Genomic DNA, 22,112 nt, shown 5'->3' with positions numbered 1-22,112 from the left:
TAGATGGCACTAAAACTTACACACTGTTCCTTTAAGCTTTATGCATCTATATCGGCAGCTGTTGTGCTGGAACTTACCGAAGGAAAGGCATTGGAAATTGACATCCCACAAATGTCAAACCAACTTTGTAGTTTAGTCAGTGTTGTGTTGTGTTGTGTGTGTGTGTGTGTGTGTGTGTGTGTGTGTGTGTGTGTGTGTGTGTGTGTGTGTGTGTATTGTCTGTGATGTATGACATTGGTTTACGTTGGACTGCAGTTGCCTTAAATGTCCTGCAGTTGACTGAGATAGCACTGACTGTGGAGCCAGATCTGGGTTTCCAGATATTGCATTATTCAAAATTCATAGGTTGGAAATCCAAAATTGAACACACATTTTTTAGATGTATCACACATTTTAGACTTTAATGAAAGAAAGCAACAGAAAGTGACTGATGTCACATTTGTAAATAAAGAGTGATTTACAAATCCTGTTAAACCCTAGGCCTATTTTTAGGCTTCCGCTCAAAAATAGCATACCCATACTAAAATGAGTATAGTTTTACAACTGCAAGGGCTATTTTAATAGTTTTGGTATTGAAATAAAGGGAACACTTGTGAGATTTGTTCAGATGCATAAATATCAGTATATATCTTACTGGTTAAGAGTAAATTAAAATGGCACACAGCACAAATTGAAAATTTTAATTTTCGCCTAAAAAAAAAGCAATTTCAGGATATTTATTTTCAGGAATGATGTAGCTGCAAGCTTTAAACCTCTACCAGATCATAGCACAATATGTTTAGAGTCTCTCTGCAAACTTTTACTTTAATAAAGTGAAGCATTCAAAAGTTAGAGAGGTTTTAGTACAGAGAGTTCAGACGAGAATTCCAAAATTTCAACATTTACACATTTTGCACAATGTGTAATATTTTAATTTTCCCATGTACCAAACTATATAGTTCACTTGTATATATCACTAATGGTGTTCAATACATCTAAATAGAGCAGTTTGGGCTTTAATTGAAGGCCAGGATCCTTTCTAAGCCCTTTCTAAGTCTCTGTGTTCATTCACATTTTTTTCAGATTCAGGTCTCCCTCTCTGTTCATGGCTGTAAATCCGGCCCCCTTGGCCCGATCTGGCTCATTCACCCCTCCTTGTAGTCATTGGAGCCAATAGAATTAGATGGCATTGAAAGTTTGATGATTTACAGCACTATTAGCCAATCAGAATAAAAAATGTGCCATCTGACGTCAGATCTAAAATCCGATTTGCTGAAACTTAGAGGCCTACCCACGACCCGACAACAGTTGGAGAAAAACGAGACCTCCCGAATCAGACAGAGGACATTTGGGCTGAACACATAGAGAGGTGGAAGTATGGAAATATTTAATTTTTCGCTGGAAATCAGCAAAGAATTTGATAAAGCGGTTTGATCATGCTGTAGTCCCTTTTCTGAGGTTTTTCCAGAACTATAACATATTCATTCTTCATGGGTTCATTGGTATTAACTTTGTACATTAAACTCTGTACGTGTCTGTACACTTGCGTCCAAATGGGGGACGCTCGGGCTTAACACAGTTGAGCCAGGCTATGCTAAACTAGCCTAAAAAACACTCATCTATTTTAAAGCCAAATATCAGTTTGACATATTCATTAACTTTGTCACAGTGACATGATCATAAGTGCTGGCCACAGAAAATCTGCTTTTTTAATTGTTTTTAATTTTAGAGCCACACTCAGCGGGAGGTTACGCAGACTTCATATAGACATGGTGACAGAGTGACGCCAAAGCAAAAGTCCATCACAGGTTTCACCCCATCAGGCATTGAGAAGGTGAAGTGCTGCATGAAGGAGGTGAAAAAGAGGAAAAGCTCCATCTTGGCCAGGCTCTCCCCGAGACACAACCGCTTACCTGTGAGAGGAAAACAAACTGAAACAAATTGGACATTTCTTTGACACATGGTTTTGGCCCAGAGGTGAAACTAATATAAGACAACAATAGTCATTCTCATAGGGCTTTTATTGGGAGTATAACTATTAGCTGTTCTGGTAACCATTTGAAATTTGTTCCTGATTTTAGGTCTAGTCAAAAGGTCAGAGGTTCACCAAAATTCTTAACCATCCACTCTGCTGGTGCTCTCTAGTTGCGCTAAAGTAAAAAACATTTCCCACTCTTAATCTTATTAATTCCTCATTCCTGGTATACATTAAATTACTTTATGTGGAAAAAAAGATTACCGTCTCTGCAAACCACCAAAAAATTCGCCAGCGTGGCCTAAACATGTCTGACGTCTTCCATAAGAAATTTAATTATTACTGGTATGGAAGTGCAGTGATCAGTGACTGACATTAACCACAAGAAGGACGTGGTTATGATCCCAGGCCTCCATCTTGTCTGTGTCCTCTGCTTGATTATGACAGTTTACCCCTGGACCGATCAGCTATCATTATGTGAGGAACACCGTAGGGTCCCAGTGTATGCTGGGACAGTCTATGAGCTCCAGTATAAACACGTAAAGACACTAATAATACAAGTGATTGTGTTGCTCCTCACCTGCAGAGAAAGGGATGAAAGCAGCTGGCTTCACAAACTTGCCCTCATCGTTCAGAAAGTGTCCTGGGTTAAAGGTGTCAGGCGTCTCCCACTCATTCTTGTCAAACAGCACCGAGGTCAGATTGGGAATTATTGTAACTCCCTGGTGATTGGAATTGTAAAGGCAACTCATAAAGATGCAACATGGTCGTATATGAGACATTAAAACTATGTATGAGAACAGACCTTTGGGATTGTGTAGCCTCCCAGCTGGATGTCCCTGTTGGTAGCATGAGGCAGACTGAGAGGAACTATGTTTCCCATCCTCTGGACCTCATGTATGACAGCGTCCGTGTAGGGCAGGTTGGCACGATCTTCCATGGACGGCTGTCTGAACTGTCCAATCACTCTCTCTATCTCGGCCTGGACCTTTGCTGTGAAACAGGAGGGGAAACAGACAGAAGTTGTAACAGAATTTCATCAACAGGCAGCAAAATGCTCATGGAGAGATAAAGCACAATGCAGCACTGCCACATTAGTGAATAGAATGATTCATGTTCCTGTTGATTTGCAAACTTGCACCAGTCAATAGAGGTTATATGTTTTACAGGAAGATGTCCGTTGCACAGAATTAGTCATAAATGTGAAGGTCTCAAGTGATTGCACATTAATTGTAACGTTGGGAGTAAAAGTATGTCTAATTTTCACTCAAACAAAATGTGTTTAAGTATCACCCATTTGCACATTATTGAGTCATAACAAAGAGCTTCACTGGTTTGGTCTGTGCTCTTACCCTGGATCTCGGGGTACTTTACCATGTAGAGGAAAGCCCAGCGCAGGGTGGTGGATGTGGTCTCAGATCCAGCCAAGAACAGATCCCAGACAGATAAGACCAGGTTTTCCTCATCAAAGGTACTGTCAGCCTGCCCCTTACTCTGAGAATATATACAAATACATAATAATTTGGAACAAGTGCATGTTACAGCTATCACAGCAGCGGTTATAGTAATTTATGGTGGTTACTTAAAGGTATATTATGCTGAAAATTCCCAAAAAACAATGTGGACCCATAATGTACGTTCCTGGTCGTCAGCCTTTGGGCAGCGGGTGTGTAGCCCCCATAAATAACTTTATAAAAAAAGGTAGTGACCAGGTAACATCTCTAGCTGAATAGATTAAAAGGAGTGAATGCTTTTGGAGATAAGACATATAAGGCAGAGGCCATGGCAAAAGGGCTTATTAGGTCTTTGCACATTTCAACACATAGCAGCCTGGAGTGATGCCACAATTAAACGTTATGTCAGTACAACACATTAACAGCTGATAGTTCTGATGTAGATGCAAAACAAGCAGTTATGATGTTCACAGGAACTTCATGAGAAACACAGCATAAGAAAAACAAAGCAACATCTAGTGCCAATCACCATCTGAATCTCATTCAGGTAGCAGTCGATAAAGTCTCTTTCGTCAGAGGGATCCCAGTTCTGTTTGTGCTCCTTAAGCTCTACCCTTATGAAGTCCTTTACATTGTCCCAGATGTGCTGGACTGTCTGATGAGGCCCTGGTAAACGTCTCATCAGCAGAGGGAAGGAGTTGTAAAGCTGCAGAGCAGAGCAGATTGGAACAATAGCATTTTGAAAAGGCATTTCAGAGGAAGATTTACTATTACAACCAAAACCACATATTAAAATCCATTTATTCCACCTTGTGTGTGTACAACATATTGCATATAAATAGAGCCACAAGCATGAATGATAAACTTTCAGATATATAATGAGACATGTATTTCAGAACAAAGGCAAACAGCATTAAGATTTCATCAAAAGCTGTAAAATGCTGTACCGTTGCCCAAATGGAGGCTTCGATTTCAAGACCTTTGCCAAACCACTTCATCAGTTTCATGAACTTCTCATCACCATATTCAAAGCGATGTCCAAAAACCAGGGAGCAGATGATGTTGGAGACAGCGTTGTTGATGACAAGGTGTGGATCGAAGGGCTTGCCTCCACAATTAAACAAAAAAAATCCAATTTAAATTGTGTATTTGTTGTGTATTACTCTTAATGTGTTGCTGTGCATTTACTACTTACCTTTATGGCTATTGAAGTCTTTTGCACAATGTGTAAATTCATCCAAGATGATGGGTTCAAGTGACTTCTTGCCAAATCCAAAATGTCTCAGGGTTGAAAGTGCAAAACGCCTCTGCTGCTTCCATATATTCCCATTACTGAAAATGACACCTGAGAGTGGACAAAAAGGAATTTAAATTAATTAGATAGAAATCAGGGAAATTAATGAATATTCTTTTACACATTAAATATTTTATATTAACAGTCCATGTAATACCCAACTTTTATTGGTCGAATTTAGCTTTTGATGCACTTTTAATTCTTTATTTTTACAGTGATGTTATATTATTATGAATGGTCAAAATATTTGGGAGTTGGTCTTTATGTTTGTAGCTGCTAAAAAACAAAAGTGCATCAATATTCAAATGACAGAAATTATGAAAAATAAAACTATTATGCTGATTGTGGGGGGCAATTCATCACACCTAATGCTTTCCTGTACCAGACATCACAATAGCAGTGATTTGAATACAGACTTTCTGTATGTGTGTGTGTTAGGTCTGCTCACCTCGTCCATGGGCTATGTCCTGCAGCAGAGGGAGCTCTGGGCGGTCTACCAGGCTGTCTCCTTGATTAACCAGAGCTTCTTTCAGCACCTCGAACCCGTTTAACACCACCATCCATTTCTGACCCATTCGAAGGCTGTACACATCTCCATATCTCCCAGCTAACTGAGATATGGCAGATAACAAAAACAGTCCCATTAGGAAAACCTGGAACATTTTTAAAGGTCAATTTTTTGACATCTGTTACCTGTGTCAGACTCTCATGGGTCCTTTTGTAATCCACAGTAAATATATTGCCCACGATAGGAAATGCCCGGGGCCCTGGAGGGAAGCTTCCCAGCCGACGGTTCTTAATATAATCTGCAGTGATGATGAAGACTACAGTGAAGAGCAGCAAACTTTTGACATCCCAGTTAACATAGGATCCAAATACAGAAAAGATTGAATCCATTCTGCAATCAAGGACTCAAGCGTGTCTAAAGAAAGCCTGTGTTTTCCTTGCTTCTCTTGTCACATAAAAGACTGGTGTGTTGCCAGGAGTCAGTAATACAACCTATCTTCTCCAGGTATAGGAGAGGCTCACTGTTTGCTCTTGGCAACATATCAAAAGCCTACTGGCTGCACTGGACTCTGCCCTCTAAATACTTAGTAAAGGTTTTAAACACTGTTAATCAGTGACCTTAACAATTGCTCTGATTTTGCAGTGTGTTTTATGTTGTGACTAAGGCAAGTGTACTCTCATCATATATAAAACAAAGAGACAGACAACATTAAAATGAAAACTTGAACACGAAACACGAAAAATGTTTATCGTGTTCATATAATAACTGGTCAACACTGCATCGGTGATCAGGTAACACTTGATGTTAACATGTGTTAGTGTCATTTAAAATTTACACTAAACAACTGTTGAGTTAAACTACTGATGCTGGGTACATGGTCCACTGGAATTATTATTAGAGGAAAAATGTAGAATCTGTCCTATTACCCATGTGCATTAATCTCTCCAAGATGTAGTACAATAAAAAAGCAAGGGCTTCACATCACATTTGACAAAACAGGGCACTCAAATAACCATGAACAATTACATTGTAATTTATGATACTGCCCAAAACATGAGGTAGCTAATGACTCGCTGTCACAGGGACACCAGTGTCGTTTAATTGTTCCCAATGAGGAGAGGGCATATGAGGCCACCTAGAGAAAAAGCGCTGCATCCATTGTCTTCTTTCTGAGCGCTCCGTCTTTTTGTGGGTCCGTTCAGAAATTGAACATTTCTGAACCTTTTTAGAAAAGCGTTGGTGACGTCACTGTAGAAATGGAGCAGAAGCTTGTTTTGGTTGTCTCTGTCTGAGCAGATCGGCCGGGAAGACACGCAATTGTGCCTGCCGGTGAGTGGTTTTGTCGGCGTATGTATTGTCGTTTTCCTTGCTCTAACGTTAAGGCTGTCAACTCAAACTCGTGAAGGGCTGGACCCAAATATTTGACTGCAAACTACAATACTGTAAAATAACAGAATCCTCAAAAATTTAATGCTTTTGATTAAACTGAAAGACACGTGTTGCAGTGCTATGTTGTCCATCTCAGCCGAGAATTGAGAAATGTCTGGCTGAGTCCTTCCCGACCATCTTGCACCTCCATGAATCTACAGCAGCCCAGAATGGACACTGGCTCGCCAGAGCCATTTGCTTTTTACTAGTGCTGGGTTAACGCGTTAACACATTCATTAATTAACGCCGACAATTATTTTATCATGCATTAACGCAATTTTTTGAAATTATTATTTTGAAAGTCCGTTGCTCACTGGCAACGGTGGAGGGAGGCTTCGGCAGACTACGTTGATGCAGCGTGTGGGAGAAGTATAGATAAACAAAAGCAAGACAAGCTAACAAATGCTACAGCAAAGAGGATAGCTACAAACTGCAGGTCGATTAGTATTGTGGAAGATGTCGGTCTGAGGAACGTTCTTAGGATCGCAATGAATGACGGCACGTATGAGCCTCCCTCAAGACGCACCATCACAAGAAGAATACACGAGTTGTATGAAAAGGAGAGGACTATAAAAGCGACGTCGTTACAACGTGCACAAATGTTATTGCACTTTTGTTCATATAGCAGTACTTTTAAAATAAAAGTGCACAATACACTACTTTTGAATTCATTTTAAAATGTTCCGCATAACAATGCGATTAATCGCAATTAATCGCCGATAATCATGCAATTAATCGCGATTAAAAATTGTAATCGTTGCCTAGCACTAGTTTTTACGTTATTTGAAGGTGGTTGTAGGTGACTATCGGCAACTTAAAATTAGTCACCGAGAGGCTGAGTAGGGGAGAGTAACCTGAGGACGCGCTGGCCGTCAATGATTCAAGGATCCAGTTTAAAGGAGTTTTGTAGTTTTATTTGCAGCAACAAACAAACTCTTGTGCTGGATAACACACATTCAAAAACGTTCAAAATACATTCTCATTGATGTACAAAGGTAATCAACAGTGATCAACAGCGTCAAACAATAATAATAATAATGGTAATAATAATAAATGTCATAAACTTGTTTCCAAAGTGTTCATGCAGTAAAGCCTTTTCCTTTGCATATCCAGTGCCATCAGTCATGTGCTTACAGCTTCTGACAAGCTCCTTTGGTTGCCCCCTGGTGTACTGTTCTAGAAAGTGCAGGCAATCTTCAGCATTGTCAGTCCTTCCCTCAATTATTTATTCAAAGGATTGCATAAAACCATACTGCAGAGGATCTCCATTAAACATTTGTATGTCTCTCTTAGGCAGCGATGACAGACATTGTTGATGCACCAGCATTTAATTTAGTTTTTCCATTATAGACAATATGTGATTCTGATTATTACTTCTGTTCATGAAAGAGGGTGTATTGAGATCTCCATGATAAGCTACTGGATGAGCTGTGGTGATTGGAACTGTGCTCTGTCTTATGAGCTCTGGTGTCTCCTGGTGGAGATGTATGGCATTAACATTGACTTTCACCACGGATGCAGAAATGTCTGCTTCAAGCTGTAGATGTTCTTTACGTTTTCCTATTTGCTCTTCCTGTTCCTCGAGAGCATCCTTTTCCTTAAGCAACCTTTGACGGGCAAGCAAAGCAGCCATTTCAGCGTCAGACGGTGTTGTGGAAACATTTGACTTTGAAGTGTGTTTCCTGCTGCTGTGGTTTGATATACTGTCACATGGCAACATTTCATCCAGAAAATCATGTTGACCAGATAGACCACCATTTTCTTTCCCTGGCAGAGCTTCCTGGGGCCATTCCATGTAATGAGGTAGCTGTGATAGAGACCTGCTTGGATGTTTTGTAAACCACACTTTAACATCCTCATGTAGTTGTATTTGCAGGAAACAAACAAACTCTTGTGCTGGATAACACACATTCAAAAACATTCAAAATACTTTCTCATTGATATACAAAGGTAATTGACAGTGATCAACAGCGTCAACCAATTATATTAGTGGTAATAATTGCGATAATAAAAAATAAGACTCCCTCTCCTTCCATTCATCAAACTAAACTACGGAACAGCATATACCGCCGTTGCTATCCCCAAGACCACGTAACTCAATTACCATAAGTGATCAAAAAGGGTGTACAAAATGGCACAGGCTATACCTGGCTCCTACAGTAGTGATGCGTTCCAAAACCTGGTATTAAACCTGCCACTACCACTAGTGGCACTAAAACTTACACACTGTTCCTTTAAACTTCATACGTATATATTGGCAGCTGTTGTGCTGGAACTTACCACAGGAAAGGCATTGGAAATTAACTTTCCACTGAGGTAAAACTTACCTTGTGGTTTAGTCATTCAGTTGTGTGTGTGTGTGTGTGTGTGTGTGTGTGTGTGTGTGTGTGTGTGTGTGTGAGTGAGATGTATGACTTTGGTATACTTTGCCTGGGTAACAAAAATGGATCATGCTGCGTGCACGCTTCAAATACATTTTGAAGTATGTACGAGGCATGATCCATTTTTTTTTCTTCCCAGGTAACGGCTTTGATGACGTTATGATTGTTTGTGTAACCAAATAAAAGCTGAAGTATGAAGAGTCAACATGCCTGTTGGAGAATGTTGTCCTCCTGTTGCCCATATTTGTTTCAAATTCAAGTCCTCAGTCAAGTTACCTTTGATGATATACATTTTTTTTTCTTCAATTATTTTAAATACATTAGGGTAATTACAGAGGCCTAGATACAAAAATTGGCCATACCTGTCAATTCAATTAAACAGGGAAGTCGCAAACCTTTCACATTAAGGGATATATGTTTATAGTGCACCTGCACTCACTTGCTGCTACACTATAAATCTTTAAGGACTTGCCGTCAAAATAAAACTTACGCTTGTGGATAATGAACTCAAAAGGTCATGTTTGACATGAGGTACACCAAGTTAAATGGCACATTTTGGGTAAAGTTCAAATTACAGGGGACCATAGGGACAGAAGACACAAGCCTGAGAAAAGGCTGATCCAGGGATTTTAAGTCATTTAAATCACCTGTGTGAGTGTTTTCTGGGTGTGCACAGGCTTTCAAATTTTTATTTTGGCAGCGCTATCTCTTGTCATCGGCAACCTCCAACTGTAATCTACATTGTTGGACCACATCTGACTGAAGGCTGTCTAGTTAGTGTCTCAGGAGATGATGCTCAGCATAAGTATATATGTACTGACTGGCCCATCAGTCAGTATGAGAGAACAAGGCTTCCTGGCTACACTTTAGATTTATGATACACCTAGATCTCTTTTTTCTGTTATTTGTTTAGTGTAATGATGTTGCTGTTTATGTGGTGTTTTGGTTTGTTTGTTTATGAATTGGCTATCACTGAGGACACCTGTGGTTACATGTACGAGTCGGCAGCTACAGGATCTCATAGACAATGTTGAAGCACTTTAACGTTTGGATCTGTATGAAACTCATCAGTATGAAACATAAAGTGTGTTTGATAAAAACTAAATCCACCAGCTTTTTTAAAGCAACTACTGAACTTTTTTTAAAATAATGAAACCATATATTTGTGTTTTTAAAGATATTTATTTTACTAGAAGCTGACAGATGAAGGTGTCAATAAGTAGAATAAAAATTATCCCTTCACATCACAGGGCATGTTATAAGGTCTGAATGTTTTTCATGAATCTGTTTTCACAATAAAACCCTCACAAGCAAGAGAGGAAGCAGCAGCAGTTTATCACAACATGTAACAAACAAGCAGAACATCAATGTGTTTGTGGAGCAGCCGTCAGGTAAAGTTAGTGATGTCATACAGAGTTTGATCAGAAGAACAGGGTCATCAATGAAAAATAATCACTTAGACCAGTGATTAGCTGAGAATGATTTTAAGGATTGGGGAACTTTTTGTAGAGTCTGTGATGTTTGGCTTTGAGATACACATCAAAGTAGTTCTTGTTTACATTGTGTTACTCCCTTATCTCACGGAAGCCAGACGATTACAACCGGAGAGCAGCCCTTCAGAGTGTTCCTGTGTACTGTTAAAGACTGCACCCCTTCCCAACAGTAAAGTCTAAGGGATTAAGGTAACAACTAATAAGTCTGTCAGTGTATATTGATTTGTTACATACATAGTTATTAATAAGGGGAGCAGCTGTGTTATTATAAGTTAGTGTTATAAGTTATTTTGAAGCTGCTAGTCCCTCTACCACTCCACCCAACACACCTTAAGTTTAAATAGTTTAATAGTTCAATAATAGTAGCTCTCAACTCCAAATATATCTTAATAAATAATAATAATAATAATAATATACTCCCTGTAGGAATGTTCTCAGAGTTACATTTGTTGTTGCCATAGAAACAGTAGAGTCAACAATAGTGAGTTATTTAAATATTTCTGCTTTTGCTGTTTAACACTATTTGTTAACATGTGTATAATAAAGCAATGTTGATTCTTTTTTAAATTAATTATCTTTTTTTTCACAAAGTAATCAAAAATAACCGATAAGAGTAATGATAGTACTAGTATTGATACGAGAACTATTATCAGCGACTACCTGCAGTTATTCAGAGACACTTTGCATCTTAAAAGTGTCGAAACGTAGATTCTACCAAGCTTCATGTATTCAACACATGAACCAGTGATTCACATTCACAAAGAAAACATGTTGAAGTAGTTTACAACTCTGTTAATTCAATTATAATACCGGTAAATAATGCTAATATTCAAAATATCCATAAACCCCTCAGAGATGAAGGTCACATGTTTTTACTATAGAATAATATCTTTGTTTTTAAACTCAAATACCGTTTGGAACTTATGACGTAACTTTGATTTGATATTGATTTGATAAGTCGAGCCGCAGCGACCTCCAGTTCCCGCCGCCAGGCCAGCATCCTGTTCCCCGGAGCCCCAACTCCGAGAGTCCGAGTCTGGCCCACCTGAGCACCTGTGTCCGGAGCAAGTTTGGTCGTCCGCCGGAGCATCGGTGTCTGGAGGAGCCCTTCTGCCCTTCGTTGTCGATCCACGGGACATCACGCCGTCGATCTGCCTGCCCTCCGGTGTCGATCCACGGGACACAAATTGTTTATGTGTCACAAACTGTTGTGTGCTGTGGTGTTTTCCTGTTAAAGAGCATTAGTTGTGGGTTATTAATTGTTGTGTTATAAAGTTATAACCATAATGTAGCAAGTGTAAAGAACGTTTTAACGTTAACCATCAGATTGTAAATAAATCTAAAAGTTATATTTGCTCCCTTGTTTCTTTCGTGCTTATCTGAACCGTGACTTCTATGATCCGTTGCTCCACCAGTCCACTGCTACTAGTAGTATTTTTCCATCCGTCATCTTTAACCTCTTATCCTATTCTGGGTTGCAGGGGACCGGAGCCGAAGGCAAGGTTCACCCTGGACAGGGATCCAGATTCTGGCAGGACTGAGACAGACATTCACACTCACATTCACACAACCTGACATGTCTTGACATTGTGGGGGAATCCCCATCGCCTGGATAGAACCCACTGACGCTGACACGGGAAGAACATGTAAACTCCACACAGGAGGGCCATCCTGCGAGGTGACTGTGCTAGCCACAGCACCAGCGTGCCAACGAGATGGAATGCAGGGTATTCTCTACCCACAGAGGTGTAGCACACCGGCCTACACTTCTGTGGTCTGGAGGACACCCCGTGGCACTCCATTCCATCTAAGGAATCTGGTGGACCCAACTCAAAATCACCCAACTCACATTTACACAACTCACATTCACACAACCTAACATGTTTTGACATTGTGGGGGAATCCCCATCGCCTGGATAGAACCCACTGACGCTGACACGGGAAGACATGTAAACTCCACACAGAAGGGCCATCCTGCGAGGTGACTGTGCTAGCCACAGCACCAGCGTGCCAACGAGATGGAATGCAGGGTATCCTCGACCCACAGGGGTGTAGCACACCGGCCTACACCTCTGTGGTCTGGAGGGCCGTGACATTCCATACCATCTAAGGAATCTCTAGTGGACCTAGGGCTGGGTGGCTAACCAAAATACCCCAAAAAGCAAAAAAAAAAGTGTTTTTAAAGTGTTTTTGTTTGTAATATGCATACTAAGCATATCATTTAGTTATAGCTACTGATAATTTAACAAACATAAAAATATGACGTAGATAGGTTTGCAGTTTTCACGGTGTACATTTCAGATTGCATCTATTATACACATGAAAATAACTCACGTTTTCTCCTGAGGTGACGTAAGTTGCTCGTGTTACCACCAGCGGCAACAACAGTGGCTCCAAACTCGCAAAACGTCGGATTTTTTAAAACCAAAACACTTCCAATTTAATGGATCAGTGAATCTTAGTCCTACCTATAAACTCTGTTTTCTGATCTTTGACATCAAAGGACATTGGCTTTGATGTGAAGAAACACTATCTGTATTGTCACGGAAAAAGCTGTTACTATGGAAACGGTGACATCATCTGTGAGGTGGAAGAAGGTAAACAGGCTATATTGGTGCACAAGAGAGGAGCTGTGTCTGCTGTTTGGAAGTGTTTTGGTTTGAAAAAATCCGACAACAACAGTGGCTCCAAACTCGCAAAACGTCCGATTTTTTCAAACCAAAACACTTCCAAACAGCAGACACAGCTCCTCTCTTGTGCACAGACTATATTGGTGCATCTCCGGTCTGTCTTTGTTCCTCCTGCATCGCTCTTTTCTGTTCTTTCAGTAACGCGACGGAGCCTCTCCCAGCTGTTAGCAGACTGTTGTGCTAACGGCTAGCTACCGAGCTGTACCAAGCATGCTGTTCGGCGCTTAAAATTTATAAATGTACAATTATTAGTGTCACAAATTGTTGTGTGCTGTGGTGTTTTCCTGTTAAAGAGCATTAGTTGTGGGTTATTAATTGTTGTGTTATAAAGTTATAACCATAATGTAGCAAGTGTAAAGAACGTTTTAACGTTAACCATCAGATTGTAAGTAAATCTAAAAGTTATATTTGCTCCCTTGTTTCTTTCGTGCTTATCTGAACCGTGACTTCTATGATCCGTTGCTCCACCAGTCCACTGCTACTAGTAGTATTTTTCCATCCGTCATCTTTAACCTCTTATCCTATTCTGGGTTGCGTGGGGACCGGAGCCGAAGGCAAGGTTCACCCTGGACAGGGATCCAGATTCTGGCAGGACTGAGACAGACATTCACACTCACATTCACACAACCTGACATGTCTTGACATTGTGGGGGAATCCCCATCGCCTGGATAGAACCCACTGACGCTGACACGGGAAGAACATGTAAACTCCACACAGGAGGGCCATCCTGCGAGGTGACTGTGCTAGCCACAGCACCAGCGTGCCAACGAGATGGAATGCAGGGTATTCTCTACCCACAGAGGTGTAGCACACCGGCCTACACTTCTGTGGTCTGGAGGATACCCCGTGGCACTCCATTCCATCTAAGGAATCTGGTGGACCCAACTCATATTCACCCAACTCACATTTACGCAACTCACATTCACACAACCTAACATGTTTTGACATTGTGGGGGAATCCCCATCGCCTGGATAGAACCCACTGACGCTGACACGGGAAGAACATGTAAACTCCACACAGGAGGGCCATCCTGCGAGGTGACTGTGCTAGCCACAGCACCAGCGTGCCAACGAGATGGAATGCAGGGTATTCTCTACCCACAGAGGTGTAGCACACCGGCCTACACTTCTGTGGTCTGGAGGATACCCCGTGGCACTCCATTCCATCTAAGGAATCTGGTGGACCCAACTCATATTCACCCAACTCACATTTACACAACTCACATTCACACAACCTCACATGTTTTGACATTGTGGGGGAATCCCCATCGCCTGGATAGAACCCACTGACACGGGGAGAACATTTAAACTCCACAAAGAAGGGCCTTCCTGCAAGGTGACTGTGCTAGCAACAGCACCAGCGTGCCAACGAGATGGAATGCAGGGTATCCTCTACCCACAGGGGTGTAGCACACCGGCCTACACCTCTGTGGTCTGGAGGGCCGTGACATTCCATACCATCTAAGGAATCTCTGGTGGATCTCGGGCTGGGTGTCTCACCAAAATACCCCAAAAAGCAAAAAAAAAAGTGTTTTTAAAGTGTTTTTGTTTGGAATATGCATACTAAGCATATCATTTAGTTATAGCTACTGATAATTTAACAAACATAAAAATATGACGTAGATAGGTTTGCAGTTTTCACGGTGTACATTTCAGATTGCATCTATTATACACATGAAAATAACTCACGTTTTCTCCTGAGGTGACGTAAGTTGCTCGTGTTACCACCAGTGGCAACAACAGTGGCTCCAAACTCGCAAAACGTCGGATTTTTTAAAACCAAAACACTTCCAATTTAATGGATCAGTGAATCTTAGTCCTATCTATAAACTCTGTTTTCTGATCTTTGACATCAAAGGACATTGGCTTTGATGTGAAGAAACACTATCTGTATTGTCACGGAAAAAGCTGTTACTATGGAAACGGTGACATCATCTGTGAGGTGGAAGAAGGTGAATAGGCTATATTGGTGCACAAGAGAGGAGCTGTGTCTGCTCTTTGGAAGTGTTTTGGTTTGAAAAAATCCGATAACAACAGTGGCTCCAAACTCGCAAAACGTCCGATTTTTTCAAACCAAAGCACTTCCAAACAGCAGACACAGCTCCTCTCTTGTGCACAGACTATATTGGTGCATCTCCGGACTGTCTTTGTTCCTCCTGCATCGCTCTTTTCTGTTCTTTAAGTAACGCGACGGAGCCTCTCCCAGCTGTTAGCAGACTGTTGTGCTAACGGCTAGCTACAGAGCTGTACCAAGCATGCTGTTTGGCGCCGAAATTTTATAAATGTACAATTATTAGTGTCACAAATTGTTGTGTGCTGTGGTGTTTTCCTGTTAAAGAGGATTAGTTGTGGGTTATTAATTGTTGTGTTATAAAGTTATAACCATAATGTAGCAAGTGTAAAGAACGTTTTAACGTTAACCATCAGATTGTAAATAAATCTAAAAGTTATATTTGCTCCCTTGTTTCTTTCGTGCTTATCTGAACCGTGACTTCTATGATCCGTTGCTCCACCAGTCCACTGCTACTAGTAGTATTTTTCCATCCGTCATCTTTAACCTCTTATCCTATTCTGGGTTGGGTGGGGACCGGAGCCGAAGGCAAGGTTCACCCTGGACAGGGATCCAGATTCTGGCAGGACTGAGACAGACATTCACACTCACATTCACACAACCTGACATGTCTTGACATTGTGGGGGAATCCCCATCGCCTGGATAGAACCCACTGACGCTGACACGGGAAGAACATGTAAACTCCACACAGGAGGGCCATCCTGCGAGGTGACTGTGCTAGCCACAGCACCAGCGTGCCAACGAGATGGAATGCAGGGTATTCTCTACCCACAGAGGTGTAGCACACCGGCCTACACTTCTGTGGTCTGGAGGATACCCCATGGCACTCCATTCCATCTAAGGAATCTGGTGGACCCAACTCATATTCACCCAACTCACATTTACACAACTCACATTCACACAACCTAACATGTTTTGACATTGTGGGGGAATCCCCATCGCCTGGATAGAACCCACTGACGCGCTGACACGGGGAGAACATGTAAACTCCACAAAGAAGGGCCTTCCTGCAAGGTGACTGTGCTAGCAACAGCACCAGCGTACCAACGAGATGGAATGCAGGGTATCCTCTACCCACAGGGGTGTAGCACACAGGCCTACACCTCTGTGGTCTGGAGGGCCGTGACATTCCATACCATCTAAGGAATCTCTGGTGGATCTCGGGCTGAGTGTCTAACCAAAATACCCCAAAAAGCAAAAAAAAAAGTGTTTTTAAAGTGTTTTTGTTTGTAATATGCATACTAAGCATATCATTTAGTTATAGCTACTGATAATTTAACAAACATAAAAATATGACGTAGATAGGTTTGCAGTTTTCACGGTGTACATTTCAGATTGCATCTATTATACACATGAAAATAACTCACGTTTTCTCCTGAGGTGACGTAAGTTGCTCGTGTTACCACCAGCGGCAACAACAGTTGCTCCAAACTCGCAAAACGTCGGATTTTTTAAAACCAAAACACTTCCAATTTAATGGATCAGTGAATCTTAGTCCTATCTATAAACTCTGTTTTCTGATCTTTGACATCAAAGGACATTGGCTTTGATGTGAAGAAACACTATCTGTATTGTCACGGAAAAAGCTGTTACTATGGAAACGGTGACATCATCTGTGAGGTGGAAGAAGGTAAACAGGCTATATTGGTGCACAAGAGAGGAGCTGTGTCTGCTGTTTGGAAGTGTTTTGGTTTGAAAAAATCCAACAACAACAGTGGCTCCAAACTCGCAAAACGTCCGATTTTTTCAAACCAAAGCACTTCCAAACAGCAGACACAGCTCCTCTTTTGTGCACAGACTATATTGGTGCATCTCCGGACTGTCTTTGTTCCTCCTGCATCGCTCTTTTCTGTTCTTTAAGTAACGCGACGGAGCCTCTCCCAGCTGTTAGCAGACTGTTGTGCTAACGGCTAGCTACAGAGCTGTACCAAGCATGCTGTTTGGCGCTGAAATTTTATAAATGTACAATTATTAGTGTCACAAATTGTTGTGTGCTGTGGTGTTTTCCTGTTAAAGAGGATTAGTTGTGGGTTATTAATTGTTGTGTTATAAAGTTATAACCATAATGTAGCAAGTGTAAAGAACGTTTTAACGTTAACCATCAGATTGTAAATAAATCTAAAAGTTATATTTGCTCCCTTGTTTCTTTCGTGCTTATCTGAACCGTGACTTCTATGATCCGTTGCTCCACCAGTCCACTGCTACTAGTAGTATTTTTCCATCCGTCATCTTTAACCTCTTATCCTATTCTGGGTTGGGTGGGGACCGGAGCCGAAGTCAAGGTTCACCCTGGACAGGGATCCAGATTCTGGCAGGACTGAGACAGACATTCACACTCACATTCACACAACCTGACATGTCTTGACATTGTGGGGGAATCCCCATCGCCTGGATAGAACCCACTGACGCTGACACGGGAAGAACATGTAAACTCCACACAGGAGGGCCATCCTGCGAGGTGACTGTGCTAGCCACAGCACCAGCGTGCCAACGAGATGGAATGCAGGGTATTCTCTACCCACAGAGGTGTAGCACACCGGCCTACACTTCTGTGGTCTGGAGGATACCCCGTGGCACTCCATTCTATCTAAGGAATCTGGTGGACCCAACTCATATTCACCCAACTCACATTTACGCAACTCACATTCACACAACCTAACATGTTTTGACATTGTGGGGGAATCCCCATCGCCTGGATAGAACCCACTGACGCTGACACGGGAAGAACATGTAAACTCCACACAGGAGGGCCATCCTGCGAGGTGACTGTGCTAGCCACAGCACCAGCGTGCCAACGAGATGGAATGCAGGGTATTCTCTACCCACAGAGGTGTAGCACACCGGCCTACACTTCTGTGGTCTGGAGGATACCCCGTGGCACTCCATTCCATCTAAGGAATCTGGTGGACATAAACTCATATTCATCCAACTCACATTTACACAACTCACATTCACACAACCTAACATGTTTTGACATTGTGGGGGAATCCCCATCGCCTGGATAGAACCCACTGACGCTGACACGGGAAGAACATGTAAACTCCACACAGGAGGGCCATCCTGCGAGGTGACTGTGCTAGCCACAGCACCAGCGTGCCAACGAGATGGAATGCATGGTATTCTCTACCCACAGAGGTGTAGCACACCGGCCTACACTTCTGTGGTCTGGAGGATACCCCATGGCACTCCATTCCATCTAAGGAATCTGGTGGACCCAACTCATATTCACCCAACTCACATTTACACAACTCACATTCACACAACCTAACATGTTTTGACATTGTGGGGGAATCCCCATCGCCTGGATAGAACCCACTGACGCGCTGACACGGGGAGAACATGTAAACTCCACAAAGAAGGGCCTTCCTGCAAGGTGACTGTGCTAGCAACAGCACCAGCGTACCAACGAGATGGAATGCAGGGTATCCTCTACCCACAGGGGTGTAGCACACCGGCCTACACCTCTGTGGTCTGGAGGGCCGTGACATTCCATACCATCTAAGGAATCTCTGGTGGATCTCGGGCTGAGTGTCTAACCAAAATACCCCAAAAAGCAAAAAAAAAAGTGTTTTTAAAGTGTTTTTGTTTGTAATATGCATACTAAGCATATCATTTAGTTATAGCTACTGATAATTTAACAAACATAAAAATATGACGTAGATAGGTTTGCAGTTTTCACGGTGTACATTTCAGATTGCATCTATTATACACATGAAAATAACTCACGTTTTCTCCTGAGGTGACGTAAGTTGCTCGTGTTACCACCAGCGGCAACAACAGTTGCTCCAAACTCGCAAAACGTCGGATTTTTTAAAACCAAAACACTTCCAATTTAATGGATCAGTGAATCTTAGTCCTATCTATAAACTCTGTTTTCTGATCTTTGACATCAAAGGACATTGGCTTTGATGTGAAGAAACACTATCTGTATTGTCACGGAAAAAGCTGTTACTATGGAAACGGTGACATCATCTGTGAGGTGGAAGAAGGTAAACAGGCTATATTGGTGCACAAGAGAGGAGCTGTGTCTGCTGTTTGGAAGTGTTTTGGTTTGAAAAAATCCAACAACAACAGTGGCTCCAAACTCGCAAAACGTCCGATTTTTTCAAACCAAAGCACTTCCAAACAGCAGACACAGCTCCTCTTTTGTGCACAGACTATATTGGTGCATCTCCGGACTGTCTTTGTTCCTCCTGCATCGCTCTTTTCTGTTCTTTAAGTAACGCGACGGAGCCTCTCCCAGCTGTTAGCAGACTGTTGTGCTAACGGCTAGCTACAGAGCTGTACCAAGCATGCTGTTTGGCGCTGAAATTTTATAAATGTACAATTATTAGTGTCACAAATTGTTGTGTGCTGTGGTGTTTTCCTGTTAAAGAGGATTAGTTGTGGGTTATTAATTGTTGTGTTATAAAGTTATAACCATAATGTAGCAAGTGTAAAGAACGTTTTAACGTTAACCATCAGATTGTAAATAAATCTAAAAGTTATATTTGCTCCCTTGTTTCTTTCGTGCTTATCTGAACCGTGACTTCTATGATCCGTTGCTCCACCAGTCCACTGCTACTAGTAGTATTTTTCCATCCGTCATCTTTAACCTCTTATCCTATTCTGGGTTGGGTGGGGACCGGAGCCGAAGGCAAGGTTCACCCTGGACAGGGATCCAGATTCTGGCAGGACTGAGACAGACATTCACACTCACATTCACACAACCTGACATGTCTTGACATTGTGGGGGAATCCCCATCGCCTGGATAGAACCCACTGACGCTGACACGGGAAGAACATGTAAACTCCACACAGGAGGGCCATCCTGCGAGGTGACTGTGCTAGCCACAGCACCAGCGTGCCAACGAGATGAAATGCAGGGTATTCTCTACCCACAGAGGTGTAGCATACCGGCCTACACTTCTGTGGTCTGGAGGATACCCCGTGGCACTCCATTCTATCTAAGGAATCTGGTGGACCCAACTCATATTCACCCAACTCACATTTACGCAACTCACATTCACACAACCTAACATGTTTTGACATTGTGGGGGAATCCCCATCGCCTGGATAGAACCCACTGACGCTGACACGGGAAGAACATGTAAACTCCACACAGGAGGGCCATCCTGCGAGGTGACTGTGCTAGCCACAGCACCAGCGTGCCAACGAGATGGAATGCAGGGTATTCTCTACCCACAGAGGTGTAGCACACCGGCCTACACTTCTGTGGTCTGGAGGATACCCCGTGGCACTCCATTCCATCTAAGGAATCTGGTGGACATAAACTCATATTCACCCAACTCACATTTACACAACTCACATTCACACAACCTAACATGTTTTGACATTGTGGGGGAATCCCCATCGCCTGGATAGAACCCACTGACGCTGACACGGGAAGAACATGTAAACTCCACACAGGAGGGCCATCCTGCGAGGTGACTGTGCTAGCCACAGCACCAGCGTGCCAACGAGATGGAATGCAGGGTATTCTCTACACACAGAGGTGTAGCACACCGGCCTACACTTCTGTGGTCTGGAGGATACCCCGTGGCACTCCATTCTATCTAAGGAATCTGGTGGACCCAACTCATATTCACCCAACTCACATTTACGCAACTCACATTCACACAACCTAACATGTTTTGACATTGTGGGGGAATCCCCATCGCCTGGATAGAACCCACTGACGCTGACACGGGAAGAACATGTAAACTCCACACAGGAGGGCCATCCTGCGAGGTGACTGTGCTGGCCACAGCACCAGCGTGCCAACGAGATGGAATGCAGGGTATTCTCTACCCACAGAGGTGTAGCACACCGGCCTACACTTCTGTGGTCTGGAGGATACCCCGTGGCACTCCATTCCATCTAAGGAATCTGGTGGATCCAACTCATATTCACCCAACTCACATTTACACAACTCACATTCACACAACCTAACATGTTTTGACATTGTGGGGGAATCCCCATCGCCTGGATAGAACCCACTGACGCGCTGACACGGGGAGAACATGCAAACTCCACAAAGAAGGGCCTTCCTGCAAGGTGACTGTGCTAGCAACAGCACCAGCGTACCAACGAGATGGAATGCAGGGTATCCTCTACCCACAGGGGTGTAGCACACCGGCCTACACCTCTGTGGTCTGGAGGGCCGTGACATTCCATACCATCTAAGGAATCTCTGGTGGATCTCGGGCTGGGTGTCTAACCAAAATACCCCAAAAAGCAAAAAAAAAAGTGTTTTTAAAGTGTTTTTGTTTGTAATATGCATACTAAGCATATCATTTAGTTATAGCTACTGATAATTTAACAAACATAAAAATATGACGTAGATAGGTTTGCAGTTTTCACGGTGTACATTTCAGATTGCATCTATTATACACATGAAAATAACTCACGTTTTCTCCTGAGGTGACGTAAGTTGCTCGTGTTACCACCAGCGGCAACAACAGTGGCTCCAAACTCGCAAAACGTCGGATTTTTTAAAACCAAAACACTTCCAATTTAATGGATCAGTGAATCTTAGTCCGACCTATAAACTCTGTTTTCTGATCTTTGACATCAAAGGACATTGGCTTTGATGTGAAGAAACACTATCTGTATTGTCACGGAAAAAGCTGTTACTATGGAAACGGTGACATCATCTGTGAGGTGGAAGAAGGTAAACAGGCTATATTGGTGCACAAGAGAGGAGCTGTGTCTGCTGTTTGGAAGTGTTTTGGTTTGAAAAAATCCAACAACAACAGTGGCTCCAAACTCGCAAAACGTCCGATTTTTTCAAACCAAAACACTTCCAAACAGCAGACACAGCTCCTCTCTTGTGCACAGACTATATTGGTGCATCTC

The 22,112-nt window shown here is 42.4% G+C and overlaps 1 protein-coding gene across 1 annotated transcript; it reads right to left on the bottom strand.

Moving 5' to 3' along the window:
* Positions 1-665: 665 nt before the first annotated feature.
* On the bottom strand, positions 666-5,712 carry LOC137870192 (cytochrome P450 2J2-like). The gene is made up of 9 exons (XM_068707208.1): positions 5,396-5,712; positions 5,151-5,313; positions 4,604-4,753; positions 4,356-4,516; positions 3,938-4,114; positions 3,307-3,448; positions 2,760-2,947; positions 2,535-2,676; positions 666-1,892 (listed from the first exon to the last, which is right to left on the bottom strand). The coding sequence occupies exons 1-9, from the start codon at positions 5,597-5,599 to the stop codon at positions 1,717-1,719; spliced, it is 1,503 nt and encodes a 500-aa protein (XP_068563309.1). The 5' UTR covers positions 5,600-5,712; the 3' UTR covers positions 666-1,716.
* Positions 5,713-22,112: the final 16,400 nt, after the last annotated feature.

Source organism: Cebidichthys violaceus, unplaced genomic scaffold (assembly GCF_023349555.1).
Source record: "Cebidichthys violaceus isolate CVI_PGR_0920_01 unplaced genomic scaffold, fCebVio1.0.p SCAF_13, whole genome shotgun sequence".
Classification (NCBI taxonomy): domain Eukaryota; kingdom Metazoa; phylum Chordata; class Actinopteri; order Perciformes; family Stichaeidae; genus Cebidichthys; species Cebidichthys violaceus.
The sequence above is the reverse complement of the archived record's forward strand: the minus strand, read 5'-3'. Positions and strand labels throughout refer to the sequence as shown.